Here is a 20,569-nt window from a genome sequence, read left to right on the forward strand (position 1 = left end):
CTCACTAGGAAATACCTACCTACACTGTCCTGTTCCTGAGACACTCTGATTGGACCAGGAAACATGAAGTAGCAGTAGGACTGAGCAACCAATGAAAGTGAGGGAGGGGACTCTCCTTCCACAGTCCAGGTACTCAAACTGGACACTCCAGATACTGCATCTACTGTCCAGCCCCCTCACTGTCTGTGTGTTACTGTATCATAGTCCTGTGTTGTGTGACACTGTACCAACGACTCAGGGAGAAGACAGCACAAAACACACTCACATATAGACACACAGTACAGTAGTCTGTCAGATGTACTGCTACAGAGGGGTGTTGGTGTTGAACTCTGAGAACGCTGCAGTACTGCTGTTAGTGCTGGAGACTGGTGTTGTGACTGTCTGTCTGTCTGAGGAGAATGTCTGGGCTTTTATGAGGGGGGCAGGGGGACATGTTGTGTGTGTGTCTACCTAAGAGGGAAAGGCAGGTGTAGCCTAGCTAGTATAATACATTCCCTGTCTGCTTTCTCTATCCAGCTCATACACAACAGAGAGCAATAAACCATGGCTAAAGATACATTTAGACAAGACCACAGGATCAATGTTGAGCCTCCTCTCATTCTAAATAGTGAACACAACACACCACTGAGCCCTGAGTCTGATCCAACAGCACAGATCCTGGGCAACTCTAAAGCCACAAGGACTCCTTTTAGACCTGGAAGGCCACGCATACACACACACCAAAGTCCTCTCTGTGTGGCACGGGCTGGGCAGGAAGCCGCCATAGGCTAATTAAAGTAAGGACAGGGAGATAAAGCCATGATGATGAGTCAGTGTGGACAGGTATCGATTAGTCCCTGCTTTTCGGGCTCTTCTGTTGTGTTTTTGCTGAAAAGGAAGTTGGCAGTAAGTTGGAATGTGGAGAGAGTCCCAGCAGAGAACCCTGCTCTGACACTGAGCCAAGAGGACCAGCTTCAACATGCAGGGCAGCAGGCAGGCAGGCATACCCAGAGAGGGAAAAGAGAGGAGAGAGGAGAGAGAGAGAAAGAGAGGGGGGTGGAGAGAGAGAGAAACAGAGAAAGAGCCAGACTGCACATTTAATCAACCAGACCAAAACCAGCTGCACTCTCCCCTCCACAGCCTTGTCAAAGCCTGCAAACAGCCCTAGTCACAGCCTGCAAAGAACCACAGGGCTGGAGTGTGGAGGCTGGAGACAGCCCTCTCTTGGCGGTGGTCAGAGAGTCTGTTGGTTTGACAGATAGAGATAGATAGGCCACATTTTCTACGGTTTGTTCCATGTTAGAATAGGGTTTCACTGTTTGATTTATGGTCATATTGTACCATGATTGACACCTCCCACCACTCCTGTTTCTCTCTGTTATTCTTGGCTGGGACATGGTGGGAAAACGAAGTTACAAAAGGGCGTGAGAACCTGTGTTTTGATCTTTGCTGATGTGTGTGCATTTCCATGACTATAGAAATCACCTGCTGAGAAGGCGTCTAACAGTTCTGTGCTCACTAGTTTCCCTGTCCTAGCACTGTCTCCCCCTACAGTACACTACTACAGTACACTTACACACTATTCCCTAATATACTAATACTAGATAGGATTCGTTATCTATCCTAATACAGTCACGTTGGTGTAAATCATGTGTTTTTGAGAGAAGTAGAATACATTCTGGACACTATTGATGATGATTTCTATCTTGGTGGTGTTCATCTGTCGGCTGCATTAGAGTGCATTCAGGTTAAAAATACACTGTATTAATATGCCATTCCTTCTCTTGGTCAGCGCTCATGATTTAAATTAGGCCTAGTCCCAAATGGGCCCTGGTCAAAAGTAAGGGAATAGGCTGCCATTTGGGGCAGACACTTAGTGTCACATTTCCTTCCTCCAGTTTCTAGCTAGAGAGACAGTTTTTCCAGTGATTGTTTTGCTAATCATCCGTTCTGTGTCTGTCTGGTATATAGATGACCCATGACACGCGCTAACGTCACCGACCCCATTACCACAGTAATATGGTCCTCCATCACGACACAGGCCTCTGACCTGTCGTTAGACTCAAAGATGGTGAATCAGCTGCGCATGTTAACGAAGGTGTGTGTGTGTGTGTGTGTGTGTGTGTGTGTGTGTGTGTGCGTGCGTGCGTGCGTGCGTGCGTGCGTGCGTGCGTGTGTGTGTGCATGCTTGCGTGTCTAATGAAGTGATTGAAATGAGTGGCCAGTGGACTGTGTTGAGGGAGATGCTAACGATGTCTTTATGAGGCCTGTGTAGTCTAATGTTGATCAAACATTTTCTCTGAGTCCCTAACTGTCCCTGTCTGTGTGTCCTGAGACTATGACTAGCTGAGCTCAGTCCAGACAACACACACTAACAGAGTTTAGAAGCGAACACACGCGAACACACATGTGTGTACACACTCTTTCTATCTCTCTCTCTCTCTCCCTCTCTCTCTCTCTCTCTCTCTCTCTCTCTCTCTCTCTCTCTCTCTCTCTCTCTCACACACACACACCCCTTACACCAAAAACACTCACTCATAAATACACACACACACTACATCCTGAAGGTGTTTAATCAGCATGTTCATGTGCTTCTGAGCTGTTTGCTTTGTGCACCTCAAGGACAGTCTCTAAAAGCCCCCTCGCTTCCTCCTCCCTCCCCCATCCTCCTCCTCCCCACCTCCTCCCTCCCCCCATCATCCTCCTCCCCACCTCCCTCCCCCATCCTCCTCCTCCCCACCTCCTCCCTCCCCCATCCTCCCCACCTCCTCCTCCTCCCCACCTCCTCCCTCCCCCATCATCCTCCTCCCCACCTCCTCCTCCTCCCCACCTCCTCCCTCCCCCATCATCCTCCTCCCCATCATCCTCCTCCCTACCTCGTCCTCCTCCCCACCTCCTCCCTCCCCCATCATCCTCCTCCCCACCTCCTCCTCCTCCCCACCTCCTCCCTCCCCATCATCTTCCTCCTCCCCACCTCATCCTCCTCCCCACCTCCTCCCTCCCCCATCATCCTCCTCCCCACCTCCTCCTCCTCCCCACCTCCTCCCTCCCCCATCATCCTCCTCCCCACCTTGTCCTCCTCCCCACCTTGTCCTCCTCCCCACCTTCTCCTTCCCCCATCATCCTCCTCCCCACCTCCTCCCCACCTCCTCCCCACCTCCTCCCTCCCCCATCCTCCTCCTCCCCACCTTCCCCTTCCCCCATCATCCCCCCTCCCTCCCCCAACCTCTACCTCGTCCCTCCTCCTCCCCATCCTCTCATACCATCCCCATAGCCATCAGTACTATTGGAATTTAAACACATGACACTGCCACAATGTCTCCTCTTTGTTTAAACAAGTATAGCCTGTAAAACTAGAATGGCCTAGAAGAGTGTGTGTGTGTGTGTGTGTGTGTGTGTGTGTGTGTGTGTGTGTGTGTGTGTGTGTGTGTGTGTGTGTGTGTGTGTGTGTGTGTGTGTGTGTGTGTGTGTGTGTGTGTGTGTGTGTGTGTGAGTGGGTGTGTGTGGGTGTGTGTGTGTGTGTGTGTGTGTGTGTGTGTGTGTGTGTGTGTGTGTGTGTGTGTGTGTGTGTGTGTGTGTGTAATGAAGTGATTGAAATGAGTGGCCAGTGGACTGTATTGAGGGAGATGCTAATGATGTCTTTATGAGGCCTGTGTAGTCTAATGTTGATCAAACATTTTCTCTGAGTCCCTAACTGTCCCTGTCTGTGTGTCCTGAGACTATGACTAGTTGAGCTCAGTCCAGACAGAGGCTATAATCTTTTACTTTTGTCACACACACACACCCACCCACCCTCTCTCTCTCTCTCTCTCTCTCTCTCTCTCTCTCTCTCTCTCTTTTTTATCTCTCTCTCTCTCTCTCTCTTTTTTTTATCTCTCTCTCTCTCTCTCTCTCTCTCTTTTTTTTATCTCTCTCTCTCTCTCTCTCTCTCTCTCTCTCTCTCTCTCTCTCTCTCTCTCTCTCTCTCTCTCTCTCTCTCTCTCTCTCTCTCACACACACACACACACACACAGAATTTCAACACATGACTGCCACAATGTCTGGAGGGGTGCATGCATGTTTTGCATGCACGTCTCATACAGATACATCATCCAGTGAAGAAACCCTGGCGTGTCATTTAAAGGGAATAGGAGAGGAGCCCATTTCAATGTGTCTCAATGATTAGCTCTGCATGAAAAGCTTTCACCCTCCCCATACTGACCCACCGGAGCTCTGTCAATATTATTCCCTCCTAGCGTAACTCATTTTACACCACCACAGCCTTCCAACTTCAGAACCAGGGATAGAAGTTAGGAATATATTTATGGTTTATATTTTTGGCACCTAAAATCAATCTCCATTCATTTGCATGGTGTGTGTCGTTTGTATACTGAACAAAAATATAAACGCAACACGTAAAGTGTTGGTCCCATGTTTCATGAGCTGAAAAAAATGCACAAAAAGCTTATTTCAAAAAAGTTGCTGCACAAATGTGTTTACATCCCTGTTAGTGAGCATTTCTCATTTGCCAAGATAATCCACCCACCTGACATTTGTGGCATATCAAGAATCTGATTAAACAGCATGATTATTACACAGGCGCACCTTGTGCTGGGGACAATAATAGGCCACTAAAATGTGCAGTTTTGTCACACAACACAATGCCACAGATGTTTCAAGTTTTGAGGGAACGTAGAATTGGCATGCTGACTAAAGAGCTGTTGCCATAGAATTGAATGTTAATTTCTCTACCATAAGCCTCCTCCAACGTCATTTTAGAGAATTTGGCAGCACGTCCAACAACCGCACAACCACAGACCACGTGTAACAGTCTATGAGAACAGTCTATGACTTGGGTGGCTGGAGTCTTTGACAGTTTTTAGGGCCTTTCTCTGACACCGCCTGGTATAGTGGTCCTGGAAGGCGGGGAGCTCGGCCCCTGTGATGTACTGGGCCGTACGCACTCCGCCTTGCAGTCAGATGCCAAGCAGTTACTATACCAAGCGGCGATGCAGCCAGTCAAGATGCTCTCAATGGTGCAGCTGGTGAACTTTTTGAGGATCTCATAGGGCTTTGTACTGTTCACGCTACTACAGTGGATACAATATAAACAAACGTTAAGCGTTATCTCGTTCGATGCTGCCTTCGAATCCCGTCTCAAATTCCTTTTCAGTTGCTTTCTGGCAAAAATGCTACCAACAAAAGTAGGTGCCTTTTTAAGCCAATAGGTTGCAGGCAGCTGCCTTTGTATTGGGACACAGCCATGCTATATGCTGTTGCTGCATATATGATATACAAATAACTGCCAAAATAATGGCCTGCCCAGCATTTTATTCATGACCCAAAGCATGATGGGATGTTAATTAACTCAGGAACCACACCTGTGTGGAAGCACCTGCTTTCAATATACTTTGTATCCCTCATTTACTCACGTGTTTCCATTATTTTGGCAGTTAACTGTACGCACAATGTGTATGTGCGGATGTGTGTGTGTGTGTGTGTGTGTGGTGCATGGTGTGTGTTGTCCCTCCCTCTATCTGTCAAGGTCACTGAGAGGATGTCATAAATCCAGTCTAAAGCACTGACCATCCCAGCCTCAGCTCTGAGCAGCCTGCAGTCCAACACATACCCACCGCTCCAATGTCATATACACCAGAAACACTGCTGCTTAGCTCTGTTTATCATGCACGTACACACACACACACACACACACACACACACACACACACACACACACACACACACACACACACACACACACACACATGCCTCTCTCACATGCACACACACAATCAATACACCCAGCGTCCTAACTATGTTATTCAGAAATGTTCAACGCAAGGTAGAGACACACAGACACACACACACAGCTGGTCTCCGGAGCAATGCAGCCCCGGTCTATTCCTGTAGCAGTGGAAACAGAGTCCAGGCTAAGCTGAACACATACACACCACAGCAGCTGCCCTGTCACTGATCTCCTATTGGATGGAGTCTAGAACCCAACTGTTAGCAGCTCCAGCAGGCTTAAAGGTTACATCACACTCAGCTCTTGTCATGCCTGATGGCACCGATAAAGCACACACACACTGACAGTCACTAACGGTCAGCTATGGATTTAGGTTCAACTCCATTTAAGAGCTAATGCTACCTCACATGCTCTCATATCAATGTCCCTGTAACTCGAACTACAGTGCAATGGAAATAATCAGACCAGAGAGGACACTGTATTGTTAAATAAGAGATCAAATCATATCAAATTTTATTGGTCACATACACGTGTTTACCAGATGTTATTGCGGGTGTGGCGAAATGCTTGCGTTTCTAGATCCGACAGTGCAGTAATATCTAACAAGTGATATCTAACAGTTTCACAACATATACCCAATACACACAAATCTAAGTAAATGAATGAAATTAAGAATATGTAAATATATGGATGAGCAATGTCAGAGTGGCATAGACTAAGATCATGAAGTACTGTAGCTTCTGGTTGGATCACACCCTATTCAGATCTTGAAGAACTGTCGCTTCCGGTTGGATCACACCCTATTCCGATCATGAAGAACTGTAGCTTCTGGTTGGATCACACCCTATTCAGATCATGAAAAACTATAGCTTCTGGTTGCATCACACCCTATTCAGATCATGAAAAACTTTAGCTTCTGGTTGCATCACACCCTATTCAGTTTATGAAGTACTAAAGCTTCTGGTTGCATCACACCCTATTCAGATCATGAAGTACTAAAGCTTCTGGTTGCATCACACCCTATTCAGATCATGAAGTACTAAAGCTTCTGGTTGCATCACACCCTATTCAGATCATGAAAAACTTTAGCTTCTGGTTGCATCACACCCTATTCAGATCATGAAGTACTAAAGCTTCTGGTTGCATCACACCCTATTCAGATCATGAAGAACTGTAGCTTCTGGTGGCATCACACCCTATTCAGATCATGAAGAACTGTAGCTTCTGGTTGCATCACACCCTATTCAGATCATGAAGAACTGTAGCTTCTGGTTGCATCACACCCTATTCAGATCATGAAGAACTGTAGCTTCCGGTTGGATCACACCCTATTCAGATCATGAAGAACTGTAGCTTCTGGTTGGATCACACCCTATTCAGATCATGAAGAACTGTAGCTTCTGATTGGACCACACCCTATTCAGATCATGAATTGCTGTAGCTTCCGGTTAGATCACACCTTATTCCGATCATGAAGAACTGTAGCTTCGGGTTTGCATCACACCCTATTCAGATAATAAAGTACTGTAGCTTCTGGTTCCATCACACCCTATTCAGATCATGAAGAACTTTAGCTTCTGGTTGCATCACACCCTATTCAGATCATGAAGTACTGTAGCTTCCGGTTGGATCACACCCTATTCAGATCATGAAGTACTGAAGCTTCTGGTTGCATCACACCCTATTCAGATCATGAAGTACTGTAGCTTCAGGTTGCATCACACCCTATTCAGATCATGAAGTACTGTAGCTTCTGGTTGCATCACACCATATTCAGATCATGAAGAACTGTAGCTTCTGGTTGCATCACACCCTATTCAGATCATGAAGAACTGTAGCTTCTGGTTGCATCACACCCTATTCAGATCATGAAAAGCTGTAGCTTCTGGTTGCATCACACCCTATTCAGATCATGAAGAACTATAGCTTCTGGTTGCATCACACCCTATTCAAATCATGAAGTACTGTAGCTTCTGGTTGGATCACACCCTATTCCGATCATGAAGAACTGTAGCTTCTGATTGGACCACACCCTATTCAGATCATGAATTGCTGTAGCTTCCGGTTGGATCACACCTTATTCCGATCATGAAGAACTGTAGCTTCGGGTTTGCATCACACCCTATTCAGATAATAAAGTACTGTAGCTTCTGGTTCCATCACACCCTATTCAGATCATGAAGAACTTTAGCTTCTGGTTGCATCACACCCTATTCAGATCATGAAGTACTGTAGCTTCCGGTTGGATCACACCCTATTCAGATCATGAAGTACTGAAGCTTCTGGTTGCATCACACCCTATTCAGATCATGAAGTACTGTAGCTTCAGGTTGCATCACACTCTATTCAGATCATGAAGTACTGTAGCTTCTGGTTGCATCACACCATATTCAGATCATGAAGAACTGTAGCTTCTGGTTGCATCACACCCTATTCAGATCATGAAGAACTGTAGCTTCTGGTTGCATCACACCCTATTCAGATCATGAAGAACTTTAGCTTCTGGTTGCATCACACCCTATTCAGATCATGAAGAACTATAGCTTCTGGTTGCATCACACCCTATTCAAATCATGAAGTACTGTAGCTTCTGGTTGGATCACACCCTATTCCGATCATGAAGAACTGTAGCTTCTGGTTGGATTACACCCTATTCAGATCATGAAGAACTGTAGCTTCTGGTTGCATCACACCCTATTCAGATCATGAATTGCTGTAGCTTCTGGTTGCATCACACCCTATTCAGATCATGAAGTACTGTAGCTTCCGGTTGGATCATACCCTATTCCGATCACGAAGTACTGTAGCTTCCGGTTGGATTACACCCTATTCCGATCATGAAGAACTGTAGCTTCGGTTTGCATCACACCCTATTCAGATCATGAAGTACTGTAGCTTCTGGTTGCATCACACCCTATTCAGATCATGAAGAACTTTAGCTTCTGGTTGCATCACACCCTATTCAGATCATGAAGAATTGTAGCTTCTGGTTGCATCATACCCTATTCAGATCATGAAGAACTGTAGCTTCTGGTTGCATCATACCCTATTCAGATCATGAAGAACTGTAGCTTCTGGTTGCATCACACCCTATTCCGATCATGAAAAACTGTAGCTTCTGGTTGCATCACACCCTATTCAGATCATGAAGAACTATGGCTTCTGGCTGCATAAAACCCTATTCCCTCTTTAGTGCACTACTTTTGACAAGGGCCCGTATACTGTGGAGCGAGCACTATGTTGGGAATATACTGTACATACTGCACTGTACATACTGCACTGTACATACTCTTGCATGCACATAAACTTTCTCTCTCTCTTTCTCTCACTTACTCACTCTCTAAATCTCTCTCTTACTTACTCTTTCTTTCTTTCTCACTCTCTCTCTCTCTCTTCTTATTTCTCTGTGTTGAGGATCAGCGTGGCGGATGTGTTGTTACCTACCCTTACCTCCTGGGAGGGACCCGTCAGGAAGTCCAGGATCCAGTTGCAGAGGGAGGTGTTTAGTCCCTGGGTCCTTAGCTTAGTGATGAGCTTTGAGGGCACTAGAGATTGCATCATCGGTGGATCTGTTGGGGCGGTATGCAAACTGGAGTGGGTCTAGGATTTCTGGGATGATGGTGTTGATGTGAGCCATGACCAGCCTTTCAAAGCACTTCATGGCTACAGACGTGAGTGCTACAGGTCGGTAGTCATTTAGGCAGGTTACCTTAGTGTTCTTGGGCACAGGGACTATGGTGGTCTGCTTATAACATGTTGGTATTACAGACTCAGACAGGGAGAGGTTGAAAATGTCAGTGAGACACTTGCCAATTGGTCAGCGCATGCTCGGAGTACACATCCTTGTAATCCGTCTGGCCCTGCGGACTTGTGAATGTTAACCTGTTTAAAGGTCTCACTCACATGGGCTGTAGAGAGCGTGATCACACAGTCGTCCGAAACAGCTGATGCTCTCATGCATGTTTCAGTGTTACTTGCCTCAAAGTGAGCATAGAAGAAGTAGTTTAGCTCGCCTGGTAGGCTTGCGTCACTGGGCAGTTTTCCGCTGTGCTTCCCTATGTAGTCTGTAATAGTTTGCAAGCCCTGCCACATCCGACGAACGTTGAAGCCGGTGTAGTACGTTTCGATCTTGGTCCTGTATTGACACGTTGCCTGTTTGCGGATGTTGCCTGTAATCCATGGCTTCTGTTTAGGGTATGTACGTATAGTCACTGTGGGGTGACTGATGTGGTGTACTCCTCAATGCATTCGGAGAATCCCGAAACATATTCCATTCTGTGATAGCAAAACAGTCCTGTAGTTTATCATCTGCTTCATCTGACCATTTTTTATTGGCCGAGTCACTGGTGCTTCCTGCTTTATTATTTGCTTGTAAACAGGAATCAGGAGGATAGAATTATGGTCAGATTTGCCAAATGGAGGGCGAGGGATAGCTTTGTACGCATCTCTGTGTGTGAAGACTCTCTTGTTCTTCTCTAATTGTCTGGAGTTAAGGAAGAATTGACAATTTAACTTCTTCTGGCTGCAAGCCTGAGGCCGGCCACAATATGACAACAGCCACTTCAAGTGCAGGGCGCGAAATTCAAAATATATTTTTTAGAAATATTTAACTTTCACACATTAACTTGTCCAATACAGCAAATGAAAGGTACACATCTTGTGAATCCAGCCAACATGTCCGATTTTTAAAATGTTTTACAGCAAAAACAGCACGTATATTTATGTTAGCTCACCACCAAATACAAAAAAGGACAGACATTTTTCACAGCACAGGTAGCATGCACAAAGCCAACCTAACTAACCAAGAACCAACCAAACTAACCAACAAACAACTTCATCAGATGACAGTCTTATAACATGTTATTCAATAAATCTGTTTTGTTCGAAAAATGTGCAAATTTCAGATATAAATCATAGTTTACATTGCAGCTACAATCAGAAATTGCACTGAAAGCAGCCAGAATAATTACAGACACCAACGTCAAATACCTAAATACTCATCATAAAACATTTCTGAAAAATACATAGTGTACAGCAAATGAAAGACAGGCATCTTGTGATTCCAGCCAATATTTCCGATTTCTTAAGTGTTTTACAGCGAAAACACAATATAGCGTTATATTAGCTTACCACAATAGCCAGAAACACAAGCCATTTCCCAGTAGCAAAAGTTAGCGATCGTAACAAACCAGCAAAAGATATATAATTTTTGACTAACCTTGATAAGCTTCATCAGATGACAGTCCTATAACATCAGGTTATACATACACTTATGTTTTGTTCGAAAATGTGCATATTTAGAGCTGAAATCAGTGGTTATACATTGTGCTAACGTAGCATCTTTTTTCCCACAACGTCCGGATATTTTTCTGACACTTTTTCTGACACACATATTCTGACCAAATAGCTATTCATAAACATAACTAAAAAATACATGTTGTATAGGAAATGATAGATACACTAGTTCTTAATGCAATCGCCGTGTTAGAATTCTAAAAATAACTTCATTACGACATCCAGCTTAGGTATAGCGAGAGAGTACCCAAAAGCTGGGCGCAAACGACTAGCACAACATGTTCGACAGATATATGAAATAGCATCATAAAATGGGTCCTACTTTTGCTGATCTTTCATCAGAATGTTGTACAAGGGGTCCTTTGTCGGGAACAATCGTCGTTTGGATTTAGAACGGCCTTTTTCCCTCTCGATTTAGCAAGCACACTTGCCAAGTGGCGCGAATCTCTCCATGTCAACAAACGGAAGAGAACGGAACACGGCAAAACTCCCGAAAAAAATTCAATAATCTGATTAAACTATATTGAAAAAACATACTTTACGATGATATTGTCACATGTATCAAATAAAATCAAAGCCGGAGATATTAGTCGTACATAATGACAGCTTATCAGAAGGCAAATCAAGGTCCCTTGACGCGCTCTCCAGAAAACAGGAAACTGGTGACACGTCATACAAAGAGCTATTATACGAGCCCAGATCAAGTTATTCACTCCATTTCTTCTCTCACTCCTTGTCGACATCTAGTGGAAGACGTATGAAGTGCATCTAAACGAATAAATATCAAGGACTTTAATAGGCAGCCCCTAGAAGAGAGCATCGATTTCAGATTTTCCACTTCCTGTCAGGAAGTTTGCTGCAAAAGGAGTTCTGTTTTACTCACAGATATAATTCAAATGGGTTTAGAAACTAGAGAGTGTTTTCTATCCAATAGTAATAATAATATGCATATTGTACGAGCAAGAATTGAGTACGAGGCCGTTTGAAATGGGCACCTTTTATCCGGCTACTCAATACTGCCCCTGCAGCCCAAACAGGTTAACAAGGAAACACTGTGGGATAGAAGGGGTCCGATATCTCCAATACATCATTATTAAAGCTTTTGAATTGGACTCTAATTGAATAATATTGGACTGTATTTAAATAATAATAACAATTTTCTTGAAATTGCATCATATTCCAGCTGAAGACACCTCCTGCAATGTGTGGGTGTGTGTATGTGTGTGTACGTATGCATTTGTGTACGTGTGTGCGTGTACGTGCAAGGTCACCAACATCAAAACTCAAGTGGTAGTAGATTATTTATAGAGGAATGTTCTCTCTCTCTCTCTCTCTCTCTCTCTCTCTCTCTCGCTCCCTCGCTTCCTGTCTCTCTCTCTCTCCCTCTCTTTCTCTCTCATTTCAATTCAAAGGCCTTTATTGGCAAAGGAAACATATGTTTACATTGCCAAACAAGTTAAATAGATAATTAACAAAGGTAACATACACAATCAAAATGTACTGTAAACATTACACTCACAAAAGAGTAATAGAGACATTTCAAATGTCATATTATGGCTATGTACAGTGTTTAAACAATATATATAGCCACCTCCCTCCCTCTCTCTCTCTCTCTCTCTCTCACACTCTCTCTCTCTCTCTCTCTCTTGCTGTCCTGCTCTCTGTTTAACACACACTGAGTGTGTTGGTCAGTTTTTACAGGAACAGTAGCCTGATGTTTTAATGAAGCCATAACCCTCCGGTGTGTGTGTGCATGTACATGTGTGCGTGTCCTTTTTCTGAGTCCCTTGCCCCCAATCTGTGTTTTCTGTAGCTGTCAGCTGAGCCAGTAACATGTGTTTCTATAACACATCAGATAAAAAATAACCAACAATTGAGAGAGAGAGTTCTCCTTAGACTGGACCCACACCCTGTCCTGCCCAGTCCTGGGTTAACCTTCACAGTGGAAGCAAGTTTGTGCGTGTTGTTGTGTATGCAGGTGTGTGTTTGTGTGTATTTAAGTAGGTGTGTGCATGTACACACATTGCACACAATGAATTCTGCATAAGAGCAGTGTTCATTCTCACTTGCTTCCAGCATGAGTAAATAATCAATTATTGAAGCAGTATTTGGTCTGACGGCTGTAGATAACATGACATACACAACCACAGAACCAACTGTTGAAATAAAGATAGTGGCTCTGTTTATGGGGAGATTGGTTGAGTTATGCAAATTATTAAACCAGGCAGACACAATGGAACAAGTATGCAAACACTTGTGTGAGTCTGACATGGCACCCTATTCCCTATATAGTACACTACTTTTGACCAGGTCTCCTGTCTAATAGTGAATATGGTGCCATTTTGGACCCACCCTTGTGTTGTGTGAAGGCAGAAGTAAATGAATTATTTAAGGCTACAGTTATTGGGAGTTATTGGGAATGTCCCCTTTGCTCATTCTGAAACGGTCATCAACCACTAAAGGTTAACCTTGACTGACAATACATTGATTTGGTTGTAGTTGTGCTAGACAGTGTAGTCTGACTCCAGTGTAGCCTGAGTGCCAGGGTGAATTATTGCCTGAGTAGTAGAGTAGATGAATATAGAGAATAGATGGTTGTAATGTTGTAATCCTATGACAGAGGAATGCTGTGTTGTCAGCATTTCGCTACACTCGCATTAACATCTGCTAACCATGTGTATGTGACCAATAAAATTTGATTTGATTTGGAGCTATAATAGAACACTGTAGTAGTGGGATTCCTCCTATCAATTCCACACTAGGCAGAGCTTGATGCAGAACAGCACTTGCTTTAAACTATGTGTGTTGTTGTTTGTAAGAAAGAAAGAAATGCACCTCTCCACCTCCTCCTCCTCTCAGCATGACATCACATGTCCCACTGCATTAGAGCCTGCTCCCAATGCCAGTTTGGTCCATATGGACTACTAGGGTTTAACCATGGATATAGAGCTCCCCCTTCAGGAATTGTAGTGTAAATGCAATCATTCTTTAGCCAATCATGGCAGTATCATTTTGGTGTGTGTGTGTGTGTGTTTTGATCCTCATAGGTGTTCTCTCTATCTTTCTCTCTCTCTCCAGCCACGCTCCAGCCCTGTGGTTCTTTGCAGGCTGTGACTAGGGCTGTTTGCAGGCTTTGAGAGGGCTGTGGAGGGGGACAGTACAGCTGGTTTTGGCCTTGTTGATTAAATGGGCAGTCTGGCTCTCACTCACTCACTCACTCGCTCACTCACTCACTCACTCACTCACTCACACACTCTCTCTCTCTTTCGCTCTCTCTCTCTCTTTTTCTGTCTCTCTCTCTCCCCCCAGAGGACGTCCTGAGTAAGGATGCGGGGGAATGTGCAATCTGCCTAGAGGAGCTGGTACAGGGGGACACAATTGCTCGCCTGCCTTGTCTCTGCATATACCACAAAGGGTAAGTCCCCCTCTCTCTATCCCTCGCTCTCCCCCTCTTTCTAAATACCTCTCTCTTTCTCTCCCCCTCTCAATTTTACTACATTTTTCTGTACAACCTATGACAAGAGGGATCTCTCCTGTTTTCCTCAACCGGTATGTGAATGCATCATCATTCCTGCTCTCTCGCTCTGTCTCCCTCCCCCATTCCTTCTTTTGTTCTATATACAGTGCATTCAGAAAGTATTCAGTCCCTTGACTTTTTCCCCAAAAAATTACGTTACAGCCTTATTCTAAAATGGATTAAATAGTTTTTTCCTTCATCAATCTACAAACAATACCCGTTAATGACATAGCATAAACAGGTTTTTAGATTTTCTTTTGCCAATTTATTAAAAATATAAAACTGAAGTATCACATTTACACCCTTTACTCAGTACTTTGTTGAAGCACCTTTGGCAGTGATTACGTCCTCGAGTCTTCTTGAGTATGACGCTACAAGCTTGGCACACCTGTATTTGGGGAGTTTCTCCCATTCTACTTTGCAGATCCTCTCAAGCTCTGTCAGGTTGGATGGGGAGCGTCGCTGCACAGCTATTTTCAGGTCTCTCCAGAGATGTTCGATCGGGTTCAAGTCCGGGCTCTGGCTGAGACACTCAAGAACATTCAGAGAATTGTCCCGAAGCCACTCCTGCGTTGTCTTGGCTGTGTGCTTAGGGTCGTTGTCCTGTTGGAAGGTGAACCTTTGCTCCAGACTGAGGTCCTGAGCGCTCTGGAGCAGGTTAGCATCAAGGGTCTCTCTGTACTTTTCTTCGCTCATCTTTTCCTCGATCCTGACTAGTCTCCCAGTCCCCGCCACTGAAAAACATTCCCACAGCATGATGCTGCCACCACCATGCTTCACCGTAGGGAGGGTGCCAGGTTTCCTCCAGACGTGATACTTGGCATTCAGGCCAGAGAGTTGAATCTTGGTTTCATCAGACCAGAGAATCTTGTTTTTCATGGTCTGAGAGTCCTTTAGATGCCTTATGGCAAACTCCAAGTTGACTGTCATGTGCCTTTTACTGAGGAGTGGCTTCCGTCTGGCCACTCTACCATAAAGGCCGGATTGGTGGTGCTGCAGAAATGGTTGTCCTTCTGGAAGTTTCTCCCATCTCCACTCTGGAGCTCTGTCAGAGTGACCATCGGGTTCTTGGTCACCTCCCTGACCAAGGTCCTTCTCCCCCGATTGCTCAGTTTGGCCGGGCGGCCAGCTCTAGGAAGAGTCTTGGTGGTTCCAAACTTCTTCCATTTAAGAATGATGGAGGCCACTGTGTTCTTTGAGACCTTCAATGCTGCAGACATTTTTTGGTACTCTTCCCCAGATCTATGCCTCGACACAATCCTGTCTCGGAGTTCTAAGGTCAATTCCTTCAACCTCATGGCTTGGTTTTTGCTCTGACATGCACTGTCAACTGTAGGACCTTGTGGGTCTGAATATTTATGTAAATAAGGTATTTCTGTTTTTTATTTTTTATAAATTTGAAAAAATATATAAAAACCTGTTTCCGCTTTGTGCGTTGATTGATGAAGAAAACATTTATTTCATCCGTTTTAGAATAAGGCTGTAACGTAACAAAATGCGGAAAAAGTCAAGGGGTCTGAATCATTTCCGAATGCACTGTATGTAGTATGTGCTATGTTATCGCTGACTGTGTCTCCTGTTCTGTCTGTCAGCTGTATTGATGAGTGGTTTGAGGTGAACAGATCGTGTCCAGAACATCCCTCAGACTAAAGGGCCTCACTACTTTTCTCCACAGGTAAATTACACATTTACTGAGTGTTGTTGATATTAATTCATTACTGTGATAAGTCACTTTAATATTCTTTGGGAAATGTTTACACCGTAGAGTTCAACAAACAAATGTTGTATTGTATTGACACAAAACAGGAAAAATATGATACAGTATTATACCTTTTATTTCAGTCGAGTTTTTTCTTTGTATTGTTCTGTTTCAGCATCACGTTAGCCCTCAGTATAGTCAGATTTCTGATGTTTTTCATCTCTGCAGGTTTCTTACTCCCTCAATAAGAAGAGTGATCTGCTCCAATAACAACAGTCCTCAATGTGAATCCCCTCCCCTTCCCCATTGCCAAGGAGACTACTGGACAGACACACTGTGACTCTGTGGCCAGTACAGAACTGACCCCTGACCCTACCTCTCTATCCCCATCACCTCCAGTACCTCTCAACAGCCCTCAACACACCTCAACTCAAACCAGTCAAGAACCGCAGTGTGCCAAAACTCATTAAAAGCAATCTTCAGGGAAACTACATTTAATGCTGATCTATCTATTTATCTCCACACACACACAATCGGCTCCGAGACAAGACCAGACAGACACAGACACACAAACTCACAAACACAACCAACCTCTGCTTTGTCCTCAAAGACAGACAGACCGACCAACAGACAGACAGACATGCTTGTCTGCCAACCTGATGTTGAGGGAAAGACACAACACCTCTGTTGCACAACTATCCAATCAGGAAAAACTGTTGCTCTCAACACGCCCTCTCACTCTCTGCCGCATCGATGAAACGGCTCTATATGCCACCCACAGACGTTTTGCACACCATCCCATTGGCCATGCCCAAGTGATTGAGCTGCTGTGGTTGGCTGAGCTCCAGGGCTGCTGCGACTTGGAATTCCATCCTCCTGTGTTATTGGACAGCAGATCCAGGTCTCCTCCCATCTGTTTGGTCTGAGTGATTGTACACCTGGACATTTCGGGGAGCAAGCTGAGGGGAGAAGGGGCAAGGGGAAGTCAGTCCTCATCCCCCTCTTTCCCCCTCCTCACCAACTGTGTCTACCAGTGCCTTCACCTTTGGATCCTAATGGCCTACCAGGGCAGAGTCAAGACAACAGAACAGTGTGATTGGTGGGTGGGGGACAGAGGGCGGGAGGTCAGGTATGAGTCTATACTATATCTATACTATATCCGCCCTTCCCCCTGTGTGTTGTTGACTGGATGACGGCAGACGGAGAGAGACCCAGCAGAGAGCCAGACTAGGCTGAATGTGAAACTCTGCTTAACTCTAACCTTTACTCCACTGGGACATGACTGGAACTGGAACTGGCCCTGGCTGCTAGCCACAGTGAAATTAGAAGTGCCCTGCTATATGCTGTCCCGCTCTCTGTTTCTCACGCTCTCCTTTCCCCTGACTAGCTATCTAACTCACAACCCCTCAATGCCTCTGTGGTAGCAACAAGACGTGAACTGGACTGTGCTACCAGAAGTGCGTGGCTCAGCTAGTGGCAACTACAACTCCCAGCAGGCACTTCTCCGAAGTGAGAACGTTAATCTTAGTTTTTGTAGCACCAATAGCTGTCTGACTGGGACATGAGGCCCTCTGTGCTTAGCCTGGATCCCAACTGAATTACAATGTTTCACAATTGTTTTACTGTGAATCTTCAGTTTGGCAATTGTGAAGAGGATCAATTCAGTTGGGATCCAGGCTACAATGTGCTGACCCCAGAACAGATATCCCCCTTCCCCAGGGCCCCGGTGACATTATGTGGTGTATATACTCCAGCCTACAGGGTTCACACACCCATACTCTTCTCTCACTCACTCACTTTGACTTTTAATCTTTATTTATCATCATGAGACTTAGCAGTTATTATTATGCAAATTATTTTATTTTAAGTATGCAGATTTGACATAATGGTGTAATTGCATATCTGTGTATGTATATGTGTGAGTTATAGTGAAACTAAGTTGGGCCTTAATGCAAAGAGAATGACATGAATAACTATGTATTCTATTCATGTTTGTCCATTTCAGTGCAGTTTCAAATCATAATCTTCTACCAATCAGCCTATCACAGTAGAGGTGAGAGGGCGGGGCAGGAAGTAGGCGATTGGTGGAGCTCCATGCCAAAGCCAATCAGAATAAGGGGAAGACTGATATATTCAAAAAAGTTATCATTGGAATGTTGGATCCTCTTTCTCAGTGTGTTTGAGTGTTTTACACATTTCTTATCAAATACATTTCATCTTCCAGCAACCCTGGGTTGTAATATTTAAACAAGGCCTTGATGTTGTTCTCTTTAATGTTTTGAGAGCTTTCCCAGGACGCGCTGCTAACTAGTATACTAGTATACTAGACCTCCATCTTCACCATTGGGTTGCGAATAAGGGCAGAGTAAGAAACTGATAGACAAGTTCAATGAATAAGACAAAAGGCTTTATTGGCTATGCTTTTCACAATCATTGTGGAGGTTTTTCAATCTCCACAGTTTAGAGATTTGAGATTATAGTATCTTATTATGACAGATCTAGGAATAAGATCAATAGTATTTATATTGGTTGCCCAATTCAAACTAGTAATGATCAGTCAGACAAATTAACAAAGAGCATTTATAGGGGATCTGGGTGTTATGGTATGGATATACTAAATATATTGTTACCATGGCTACTGGGTCAGTGACACCATATTAACTGTGGTTTCTCCAAAAGTGCCATCGTCATGCCTCTAAGACGTGCTGCTAACAATTTATTTTTCAAGAAGTACAGCGAGGCATAAAGCACTTTGGAATTGGACAATAAAAAGCCCCCACCCAAATGGACTGTTTCCCCTTTTGTCATCATGTACTATAGCTAATAAAGATTGATCTAAATCCAGATGGGAGTTTCTCCTCATTGCACATCAGTGAAGGAGAAACTAGAATGTTTGGTCTGAAAGTAGAATGTCTGGTCTCACCGCATGGTTTGTCCCATGGCTACTGTACTGTAAGCAATGTGATTTTGAAATGTTGTCCAATGGCTCACGATTGTGAAGCATACGTGTACAATATGCCCTTATTGTCATGGGTATGTGTGTAGCACGAGGATCCTCCCTAGCTAGCCTAGCAGAACAGCCTTATATGAGCTACTGTAGCTAGAATCAGTTTTAAAGCACATTTCTCCCGCTATTTCAGTTTTGTTAGTCTTTTATTTTGGATGTTTGGGTTTCTTTGGGGGGCGAGTGGAGAGGCAGCCTAGCACCTAAACTGATTTCGCTATGTTTCACTGTAGAGAATTCAGTTTGGATGTCAGGCCAGTGGTAAAGGGGGGGGGAGGTTATATGGTCATTTTGTGTAAATGTTTTGGTTTTGCTGCTTATGCTACAGTTGCCAATTTGAGCCCATATCAATCCAATCGGATCGATGTCTATCCAAATCTACCGTGTTGAAAAGCTCCATATGGATGGACATGTGAGGATGCAGTGTTTAAAACAGTCAACATATATGAATGCAAGATGTGTTAGAGAACACACATATGTCATCAGGTAGCTATACTTGATGTTCCGTTCACGATTATATAATATACCATGACAGCGAACATACTGTAGATGATTATTAGTTGGGGATGAGCTTGCTTGAATGAAGGTGGTGTAGTAGGGCATTCAAGTAATAGTTGAGAGGTGAAGGAAACTATTTTTATTTGGGTTATACCTCCCAAGGTACTTCAGAGACAGGCCGACAGTACATACCTAGAAATTTTATTTTAGAAACTATTTAGACATACAGTATGTTATAACATTCCATTTATGTAAAAATGTGTACAGAATATGAAATTAAAAGAGCAAAACTTTTGGAGTACATTCTTTTAGTTGTACTAGTGTGACTTACAGTGTGTCTTGGTAGATGAGTGTTTCACTTTCAATGCATTATGGCAGAAGCTTTCTCAACAGTCATTGAAAAAGTTACACTACCGGTCAAAAGTTTTAGAACACCGACTCATTCAAGGCTTTTTCTTTATTTTACTATGTTCTACATTGCAAAATAATAGTGAAGACATCAAAACTATAAAATAACACATATGGAATCATGTAGTAACCAAAAAAGTGTTAAACAAATCAAAATATATTTAATATTTTGAGATTCTTCAAATAGCCACCATTTGCCTTGATGACAGCTTTGCCCACTCTTGGCATTCTCTCAACCAGCTTCACCTGGAATGCTTTTCCAATTGTTTTGAAGGAGTTCCCACATATGCTGAGCACGTGTTGGCTGCTTTTCCTTCACGCCGCGGTCCGACTCATCCCAAACCCCCTCAATTTGGGTGAGGTCGGGTGATTGTGGAGGCCAGGTCATCTGATGCAGCACTCCATCCCTCTTCTTCTTGGTAAAATAACCCTTACACAGCCTGT

The 20,569-nt window shown here is 44.1% G+C and overlaps 1 protein-coding gene across 1 annotated transcript in view; it reads left to right on the top strand.

The window, feature by feature from the left end:
• LOC129857342 (E3 ubiquitin-protein ligase znrf2-like) overlaps window positions 1-20,020 on the top strand; it is an 83,904-nt gene extending 63,884 nt beyond the window's left edge. The window contains exons 3-5 of the mRNA XM_055925491.1: window positions 14,309-14,414; window positions 16,109-16,191; window positions 16,444-20,020. Coding sequence (XP_055781466.1) covers window positions 14,309-14,414; window positions 16,109-16,166 — 164 coding nt within the window. The 3' untranslated portion in view covers window positions 16,167-16,191; window positions 16,444-20,020. The remainder of the gene's footprint in view (window positions 1-14,308; window positions 14,415-16,108; window positions 16,192-16,443) is intronic.
• The last annotated feature ends 549 nt before the right edge of the window (window positions 20,021-20,569 follow it).

The sequence above is a fragment of the Salvelinus fontinalis genome, chromosome 6, assembly GCF_029448725.1.
Source record: "Salvelinus fontinalis isolate EN_2023a chromosome 6, ASM2944872v1, whole genome shotgun sequence".
Classification (NCBI taxonomy): Eukaryota; Metazoa; Chordata; class Actinopteri; order Salmoniformes; family Salmonidae; genus Salvelinus; species Salvelinus fontinalis.